Source organism: Montipora capricornis, unplaced genomic scaffold (assembly GCF_036669925.1).
Source record: "Montipora capricornis isolate CH-2021 unplaced genomic scaffold, ASM3666992v2 scaffold_429, whole genome shotgun sequence".
In the NCBI taxonomy this organism is placed as follows: domain Eukaryota; kingdom Metazoa; phylum Cnidaria; class Anthozoa; order Scleractinia; family Acroporidae; genus Montipora; species Montipora capricornis.
Window position 1 is genome coordinate 80,027 of NW_027180161.1, and position 10,386 is coordinate 90,412.

Here is a 10,386-nt window from a genome sequence, read left to right on the forward strand (position 1 = left end):
CTTTCAAATATTTACAGATATCTCTTTCACCGATCATGGCCTTTCACAAAAGAAAGCACGAGAAGAAGAGAAAGAGTCTAAGGAACATGCAGGTAAAGTCATGTAAACCGAAGCAAGTTTTAACCTGATTCTAAATTTAACTGACTGAACAGCTCTTTGAATTAAGGTTTTCTGGCAATTTTTGATGTAGATACTGCTTGTGCAGCCAAACAAGGAAACCTACAATCATAGATAAAAGTAGTTGGGAAGGTTATGTAAATGAACCGCACCAGAGCTGTACTTAACCCGCTTCTGTTAAAGCGCAAAAGAAATAGTTTCACCTTCTCTTATATAGCTCCCCTCCCCCCTATTCAATGTTGGAGGGTAACACAACAATTTCCCATTAAAACCATTCCGTTTTACACAACATTGAATTGGGGGAGGGGGGGAGGGAGGGGAGAGAAGCAATGAAGACATCAAAAGTGCTGACGTTCCCAACGGTTTTGTCTGTGATCGTGTGAGAAGAGGAAAATCGGCTTTGAACGCTTATAACTCTCGTAGTATTTAACATGTGGCTACCATTTCTTATTCTGGAAATATTCTTATAATGACTATGTACTCTCCAATGCATAAATAAATCTCACAATACTGAAATTTAGTTAAAATCATCGTTTTATGATTTGGATTTCAGACTTGCGGGACGCTTCATAACGTTACTCCAAAATCCATTCTGTTAGGAAAATGTTCATTAAGAATGCCATAAAAAAGTATTGTGTTGTTTGATGTTTCATATTCGTTAAAAGAAAGCTTTATTTTTTGGAAGACGTTGAAAGAATGCCAAGAACTGATATATTTCAATCGATTTAGCAAAAAATGGTACGAGATGCGGGAGCACTCGCATTACTCCCGACATCACTCCCAAAATAATGCATTTAAAGCAAAGCTGTAGATAAAATATTGAAACTGGAGTGTAAACCGGGGCTTCAAAGGAAATAGTAATAGGACTTTTCATGGACTTGTTAGCTTTATTTTAGGTAAACTACAACATTACTCCATAAAGAGAGCTGAAATTGAAATAAAGTATCTAATTAACTATCATTTCGACTCCTCCCCTTTTCGTTAATTCACGAAGGAATTTTCAACATGTTATTTGCTCTACAATTTAATATCATTGAAATACTTCCAACAAGATATCCTAACACATGTATGGAAGTTTAAACTTGCCTTCTTTTTAAACAGATAAAGCCTAAAATTCTGCCAAAAAACATTTAAATGTTAAAACAAGCACTTACTGTGTTTGTTTTTCAAAGGAACTGTAAACGCTAACTAAAAAGTCGTATTTCCAATTTAAGACCACACCCAGAATTTTCAGACAATCATAGGCAAAAGTAGTTGGGAAGGTAATACAAATGAACCGCACTTGCATTAAAAAATTAGCATTACGATCTGTTCCATGGGCTGAGTAAAATCACTCTTTTCTCACCTAATAAATGATTGTTGATCACACCTTTGCTTTGAACCTCAAAGCACTAGAAACAGGTAAACTGAGTCGGTACAATGCTAGCAAGGCTATCACGTCTAGTAACTTTCAGGCACTATAAGCCCCACTTGTTTTCACTTAGAGAACATTTTGTGTGAGCAGCATTGCAAAGTAATTCATGGAAAATAACATACTCGGACTGGGCAGCATTCATCTGGGTTCTGGTTGCGCTGAAAGATCTCTTTGAATTAGTAGGGCTAACGCTCTATATTTGAATTAGTAGGGCTAACGCTCACATCGTTCATATGGGGTAGAAAACTAGCACTTCACATTACACTCTAATCAGTTAAGTCTGTTCAAATATAAGTGCTACACGGCCAACGTTTGCAAAAACGCAACCCTTCCTTGTACTTGTACATGTCCATTGCCGTGACTTTAACATCTTCAGTTCCCACTGCGTGCTCCCGAACTAATGAGATTACGATTCAAATCAGCTGGTATTGTGTGCGCCGTTTATGTGAAAGCCAACCTTAAGTCATGTATGGTTTGTTATATGATTTTTACAGATGAACAAAGTGAGGTTCTATTTACAAGTGAAAGCTCTCCATCTTCTTCCCTGGCTTCTTATCGAACGAAAGGTATATATGACCTAAAATAAACGAGATCGAGGCAATTTGACCATGTTTGAAATCGACGCGGACAAAAAAAAATCATACAGTCGTAAAAATCAATATGTCCAAAACATTGCAATGAAATGTGTGGCGGAAAAATGAGCATTTCTTACATATCAGCTTTTTCGTTCTGCCCAACGTGGCTTAAAAGTGGATTTATTACTTCATTATAATTGTCACTCCATTTTAATTTGAATATATTATTATTATTCCTATAATATTGTGTTAGTTTTATGTTAACGCGTGCACGTTTTAGTTCTTACCACTAAGCACTGTGATACGCAAGCCTAACACTCATCCACGCCGGCAGAAAACATTTTTTTGTATTTAAACAAATGTGGACAGGACAACACGTTCACTTAGAAACTCTGCTTGTTTGTGTACCAGAAATGGCTTTTAAAGCGGCGTTACGTAGGTAAATCAGCCAAGAGGGCTTGCAAGCCAGTGAAACCTCTAAATTAACTCACAGGATCAAAAGTCATTTTCTGACTCGCCAGCTTTTCAGCAAATATATTTGCGTCAGTACATTCTCGCAATTTTTTTACGAAAGTTGACTCGCATACTTTATTCGTGTGAATAATGAATCTTAATCTGAAGACGGATTAGCTAGGAAATTGGTAAGATAAGAATAGTCCACCAGAAGCAAAGGATGGCTTTTCGCTTTAAAATTGGAAATCTTCTCTCAGTGCTCAAAAAAGGAAACTAGAAAAAGCGAGTAACTCTGAGTCAATTAACTTCTAAATTGACCTTACAAGAGTTTCGCCATGTAGCAATGAATTTGTTTGTTTAGAGCTGGTTTCCATTGTTGAATCATTAGGCCTTCAAAAATTTTGCGTTTGTGAAAGGATTGCGCCGTGAAGAGTACACGGGCAGGTTCAGAGTCATTGCATGCGTTGGAATGTTCTTGAATTCGCACCTCCACATTTCTCATGGTCTCGCCGATGTAACTGTCACCGCAAGAATAGTCTCCTTTATAGACCACATGTGATCGATGAGTGTTTTTGTCTTTCAAATTGAAAAGGCTTTTGATCTGTATAGTTTTCCAAAGGATGATGAAAATGTGATTGAAACCCGTGAATTTGTTCAATTTGGAAATGAAGGTTTTACTAAGACTTTCCTTTCTGCTAGCTACAGTAAGGGGATCTTGATAAAAATTTTTGTCGCGCTCTTCGAAAAGGAATATCATCTTCTGGTGGATCTTTCAGAAAACTGTTTACTGTATGACAAAACCCTTAGGATATACTGCACTTAAGAAGGTTGTTTCAATTGTTTTGACATCGTTGTCAACATCAGAAGAAACGCGGTTCGGTCTGTGGAGGGCGCCAGTGATACACTTTCTTTTCCATTTGGTAGGCATTTCTAATTTTCAATGCGTTGGTAGCTTTCCTTGTTTCTTGTAGACTTTGCAGTTGAACTTGTTAACATAAGTGAAAGAAGTGTCGAGGAAATGGTCAGGATTTTCTTCGACAGTAGAAACGATGTTAGGATGGTAACTGTTGAGACGCTCAAGTAGATCATCAGGGTTGTCTTTTGTTCGTTTTGGAGGAACAATCATAAACATACCGGTCGTAAAACGGTGTGTTAAAGGTCGGACACGATAAAGAAAGCTGCCCGACCCTTACATCAACGCAAAAGTGAACACCGTTATTCAGCCATCGGGAAACACCTTAAAACACAGCATGGCAACAACAGAACAAAGACTTACCACCTTTTCAAAGTTCTGAGGAAATAAAACAGCAAATTTGATTGCTTAATCTACGATATGTTGCACATAAAGGACATCAAGCCTTCTCTTAACATGCAAGCCGACTCCATTCTTACTGTTTGCGTGACACTTTCGTACTCTTTTTTCCGCATTGTGTTTCTTCATATCATATTTTTAGAGTAGCTTGGTCTAGCTAATATCTCCGAGCATTTACCTTCCCAACCATGATACATCACTGAAGACAGACCACAACACCGGGAACTACATGCCCTACTCTTTGCGACAAGTGTGCGGGTTCTTTTACGGCCCACGGGATTATGAACATTGAAGGGTTGTGAGATGGGACCTCCGGCTTATCGTCCTTATCCGAGAAGACTAGAGAGTCTAACCATTTGCAGATGTAATTACAAAGGCAGCACTGTCTACTCAGTTATTTAAAGACGCTGTGTGTTGGTCCGGCCGGAGTTAAACTCACGACCTCCCGCGTGACAGTCCGTGCTCAACCAACTGAGCCACCGGTGCGCGGTACCCATAGGACCCCCAAATACTATATGTATTGTTTCTCATTTTATATATTCGTATTACACCTTCTACTTTTTATGCTTGATAATGGTGTAACGTAGCGCCGAAACGTCGTTCCCTTTTTAAAATGTAATTTAAAAATCTTCTAGCGTTTAACTTCTCAATCAAAACAAACGTTGATAGGACAACAGGTTCTTTTAGAAACTCTGCTTGTTTGTGTACCAGAAATGACTTTTAAAGCGGTGATACATAGGTAAATCAGCCAGGAGGGCTTGCAAACCAGTGAAACCTCTAAAAAAAACTCACAGGATCAAATTTAGCTTGTGATAGTCATTAATTTTTCTGACTCGCCAGCTTTTCAGCAAATACATTTGCGTCACTACATTCTCGCAATTTGTTCACAAAAGTTGACTCGCACACTTTATTCCTGTGAATAATGAATCTTAATCTGAAGGCGGATTAGCTAGGAAATCGGTAAGCCAAGCATAGTCCACCAGAAGTAAAGGATGGATTTTCACTTTAAAATTGGAAATCGTCTCTGAGTGCTGAAAAAAGACACTAGGAAAAGCGAGTAACTCTGATTCAATCACCTTCTAAATTGACCCTATTTTTTGGTGTTTCTTTCTTTTACAGATAGTTGTTCATCTCAAAGTCATATCACGGAGTGGATAAGACAAATTTACCAAAAGCGTGAAGGGGTGGTTTTTCCAGTTCCTTGGTGTGAGGGGTTCAGCTTCCAAATAGAGAACATTTTCACCAGACTTAAGATAGTCGCAAAAGAAAAGACACGCGGAACGCTTGCGAAAGAAATCACCAACATGACAAGTATTTTTACATCACACGAAGATTGCCAACATCCACGGATTGTCCTGATTGAGGGTGAACCCGGCATGGGAAAGACGACCTACTGTCAAAAGCTGGCATATGATTGGGCAACTAAACAAGACTGCGAATGGGACGAGTCTTTTCCAAAAGTAGAGGTGCTCCTGCTCCTCAGATGTCGTGAAATTGAATCTAGCATCTGGGAGGCTATCGATGATCAAATTCTGCCGGAAGAAATTGACCCAGAGTTGAAAGAAACGTTTTCCCGTTTTGTGCAAGAAAACTCTTCTAAAGTCCTGTTAGTGCTCGATGGGTTAGATGAGGCAGACCCTCAAAAATTGGCTTTGTACTTTAGTCTTGTTCAAAGAAAGCTGCTCCCTGGTTGTCACATTGTTCTTACTTCTCGTCACGAAGCAGGAAATAAAGTAAGGCCTTACTCGGACACACTGTTGGAGATAGTTGGATTTACGAGAAGTGATGCGAAGTGTTTTATAAGGAAGTATTTTCGACACGCAGAACAAATGGCAGAGAAGCTGATTAATGATGTTGAAGGACCTTTAGCAGAACTGACAAAAAACCCTTTAAATACACTTCTGCTTTGTGTGCTTTTCGAAGATTTTGGCGGCATTCTACCAAACAACAGAACACAGCTGTACGTAGAGATTGTTCTCTTCGTTTTGAGACGATACGAAATGAAGAACCACTTACCAAGTAGTGGTAAAGACCTTCTAATAGTTTACAAGAAGGAACTGATGATCCTAGGGAGAATGGCGCAAGAATCTCTTTTTAAAGGAGAGGGGCATTTCGAAGACGTCCATGGGAATTTCAAGGAAAGTCTGTTCATTAAATTTGGCTTTCTCTCCATCCAGGCTGGCGGTAGCAAGAGAACGCCTTGTTTCCGTTATAGTTTTTTTCACAAGAGTTTTCAAGAATTCTTTTCTGGTCTACATCTTGCGTTTTCCATCCTGGCTGGAGAAATTGATAAGGAGTCAGTTCTGACTGACGAAAGATACTTTCGTGAACTAAATCAAGTTTTCATGTTCATGAGTGGAATCATAGCATCGCAATCTGAGGAAACGGCAGTGTCGATTGTGAATGGTGTTGCCTCACTTGTAAATGTGAGAGTCCGCAGATCTGCGCATGACGCAAACTTGTACCTTAAGTTGGCTTTAGATGTCATAGGGGAATGTAAAACTTGCTCCGAAAACCTGTATACTACATTAGCTTATACCTTTGGCAAAAGTCTTGATTTGACGGAAATTCGAATATACTTCGAATCACGTACGAGCATTCCTGCCCTTTCCCAGGCCCTTGCAGTAAACACCTCCCTTACTTCTTTGGATTTGTCTCAAAACTCCATTGGTGCTGAGGGTGGTACTTCACTTTCCCAGGCCCTCGCAGTAAACACCTCCCTTACTACTTTGGATTTGTCTGACAGCTCCATTGGTGCTGACGGTGTTACTTCAATTTCCCAGGCCCTCGCAGTAAACACCTCCCTTACTACTTTGGATATGTCTCACAACTCCATTGGTGCTGAGGGTGCTACTTCACTTTCCCAGGCCCTCGCAGTAAACACCTCCCTTACTACTTTGAATTTGTCTGCAAACTTTATTGGTGCTAAGGCTGCTACTTCACTTTCCCAGGCCCTCGCAGTAAACACCTCCCTTACTACTTTGAATTTGTCTGTAAACTCCATTGATGCTGAGGGTGTTACTTCACTTTTCCAGGCCCTCGCAGTAAACACCTCCCTTACTGCTTTGGGTTTGTCTGGCAACTTTATTAGTGATGAGGGTGCTGCTTCACTTTCCCAGGCCCTCGCAGTAAACACCTCCCTTACTACTTTGGATTTGTCTTCCAACTCCATCGGTGCTGAAGGTGCTACTTCACTTTCCCAGGCCCTCGCAGTAAACACCTCCCTTACTACTTTGCATTTGTTTTCCAACTCCATTGGTGCTGAGGGTGCTACTTCACTTTCCCAGGCCCTCGCAGTAAACACCTCCCTTACTACTTTGGATTTGTCTTGGAACTCCATTGGTGCTGAGGGTGCTACTTCACTTTCCCAGGCCCTCGCAGTAAACACCTCTCTTACTACTTTGGATTTGTCTCACAACTACATTGGTGATGCGGGTGCTACATCACTTTCCCAGGCCCTTGCTGTAAACACCTCCCTTACTACTTTGGATTTGTCTCAGAACTCCATTAGTGCTGAGGGTGCTACTTCACTTTCCCAGGCCCTCGCAGTAAACACCTCCCTTACTACTTTGGATTTGTCTCAGAACTCCATTAGTGCTGAGGGTGCTACTTCACTTTCCCAGGCCCTCGCAGTAAACACCTCCCTTACTACTTTGGATTTGTCTCAGAACTCCATTAGTGCTGAGGGTGCTACTTCACTTTCCCAGGCCCTTGCTGTAAACACCTCCCTTACTACTTTGGATTTGTCTCAGAACTCCATTAGTGCTGAGGGTGCTACTTCACTTTCCCAGGCCCTCGCAGTAAACACCTCCCTTACAACTTTGTATTTGTCTCGCAACTCCATTCGTGCTGAGGGTGCTACTTCATTTTCCCAGGCCCTCGCAGTAAACACCTCCCTTACTACTTTGTATTTGTCTCAGAACTCCATTAGTGCTGAGGGTGCTACTTCACTTTCCCAGGCCCTCGCAGTAAACACCTCCCTTACTACTTTGGATTTGTCTGTCAACTCCATAGGTGCTGAGGGTGCTACCTCACTTTCCCAGGCCCTTGCAGTAAACACCTCCCTTACTACTTTGGATTTGTCTCTCAACTCCATTGGTGCTGAGGGTGCTACTTCACTTTCCCAGGCCCTCGCAGTAAACACCTCTCTTACTACTTTGGATTTGTCTGACAACCTCTCTGTTGCTCCTCCCCTTAGTTTTGACTCTCACATGAAACTGGTTTCAGTGTTTCAGTGTGAACGTCGACGCCAACAGGATCATGACTCACAATAAGCAAGGACGACGGCGACTACGAGAACGTTGTTGTGTAAAAATATTATTTTCTTTTACTGTAATAATTTTCTCTCCTCGGCTTGGAAAGTGTGAATACACAATCCAGGAATAAAACTGATGAGTGCAGTGTGGATATTTAGAGAGAAAATAGTCATGTTCTCGCGTTCTCCACATGACCTCAAATTTGATCTTTCACGTCGTAGTCAAGACGAGAACGACAAAAAAAAATCTATCAAAATGTAAAACGCACGTGCAGGGCGTGCAAATATGCAAATTTATGGCGTTCTCGTAGCCGTTGTCGTAGTCGTTGCTAAAGGTCCCTATTGTCTTTTAGTGTTGTTGCTGAATTTGACGACTATCTCACTTCACCTTCCCACCCCTTGTTTGTTGGTAAGCATTCATTGAAAGGTTGACTGGCCAAATATTTGGATTTTGCGGTCCGCCATTACTTACGTTCAAAACTGACCGATTGGACATTAGTGGGTTGGATCTAAGGGTTAGGTGACGTTATTTTCTCACTAGTTAAACGTTTCAGCGCGTGAATGCAGTTTATTATATATGCAAAACACAAGTTTAAAAGTCTGAAAGCATGAAACTCCCCTGCTGCATATCAAGTCAGCCGCGTACACACGCACTGTGACTTGAGTCTTTGACGTCATTTTCTCCTCGATCCAGCTCTCTCAAGAATTTAAAGTTGGTAATGGCAGACCATTTAAAAGGAAGATGTCAGTTAAAATCTTGAAATCAAAGCTTCAAACTTGGGTCACTTAGTGTTAAGTTAACGTAGTTTTAAAATCTAAAGAAAAAGAAAGATCGATTTTTTGTCATAGTACAGCTTTAAGGTATTTTACATAAAATAGAAAGGAAGATGTGGTACTCAAGATGTCCGCATCGATGGTAGACAGCAGGCACGCAATCCGATGACTTTTTATACTTCCGTCAGCTTTCCTTTTTGAATCTACTTCAATTTCACAAAGAACTCAAGCCGGTCAAATGCTAAAAGCGCCAGTTTCCTTGCACCACATTCTTTGTCTCTTTTTTAAAATAGACCAAATCGGCTAACTCAGTGTTGTGCCCAATTGAGATCCTTTGAAAATAAAACGTTTTCTTCCAAGTATTTTCATATTATTTAAATGTGAATGCTACATTACCATGTAAATGCATTATAAAACCCGAGAGATTTGAATGGAAACTTTTCCCCTAGTGTATAAACGAAGTCTAAGAAATGTGTCTGTACATGAATGCTCTTTACAAGTTACTGTGATAATATCTAAATCACTTCTGAACAAGTGTTTTTTAAAATACCTTTTTGGAGAAATTCTACTTTTCTTTGGAGCACAGTGCTCCTGAATATGTGAGAGCAGGATAACAAATGAATTTTAGTAGAAATTATTTGGGCAAATGTTAGTTTCAGTTGGGTGCTTTCATTTATGTATCAGCAACACGTTCGTATTAAAAGAGATATAAGCAGAAAACGGTAAAAACGAACGATAAAAAAGTGAAATTCGACGTTTCAGAGTAGTCATGACTCCATTGTCAAGGAAAAAATTATATCAGATAATGCAAATTACAGCATTTAAAGGGACAACAACACATTGATTAATTTTGTCAGGTCTCTTAGATACAAAGAGTGCTGCGGCTTTTCAGATTCAGGTTCAGTAATCTGATTCTTGTAAAATAAATTTATTTACATGCTAATAACATGAATTTTAGTGGCAACTATTTAAGGCACATACTAGTTCAATAGGCCATTCTCCAAATGTCAAATATTCAGCTTGATAGTGAGGCGGTGAGGACAAAAAGGATCGAAACACTATGGAATGAATGTGAAAAATATTTACATATCATTCACTTTCCTTTGTCTTTGTCCTCTAAACCTCTCTTTCAAGCTTACTTTTAATATATCCAAAAAGGCCTATTCAGTGCTTTAATTGATGCATCAATATTCACGTTAATGTTGTTAGGTCTATTAAGCTGCAAAGATTTCTGCAGCTTTTCACATTCAGATTCAACAAATCTGACAACATCCTTAGTAATTTATTAAGGTGTTCGCTTAAATGGTGTTTTATTGTGTATAAGCGATATCTATATATTCCTGCGTTTTCAAGGTGAAACAAATAATCTTTTTTTGGTATCCGTTTTATGCAATTTTTCAAAGGTCTTATCAAGGAAGTTTCTCGATTACTTTGCTTTGTGTAAATATGGTGTTTTGTTTACGAATTAAATCATCTTAACAAGAGA

The 10,386-nt window shown here is 39.7% G+C and overlaps 1 protein-coding gene across 7 annotated transcripts in view; it reads left to right on the plus strand.

Annotated features, from left to right (window-relative positions):
- Positions 1–10,386, plus strand: part of LOC138035603 (protein NLRC3-like) — a 23,034-nt gene extending 12,648 nt beyond the window's left edge. For 6 of the 7 annotated variants that reach the window (XM_068882244.1, XM_068882245.1, XM_068882243.1 and 3 more), the window contains 3 exons: positions 18–92; positions 2,026–2,097; positions 4,991–10,386. In XM_068882244.1, the coding sequence (XP_068738345.1) occupies positions 18–92; positions 2,026–2,097; positions 4,991–8,145 (3,302 nt within the window). In that variant the 3' untranslated portion in view covers positions 8,146–10,386. The remainder of the gene's footprint in view (positions 1–17; positions 93–2,025; positions 2,098–4,990) is intronic. The other variant, XM_068882248.1, reaches the window with a different exon arrangement.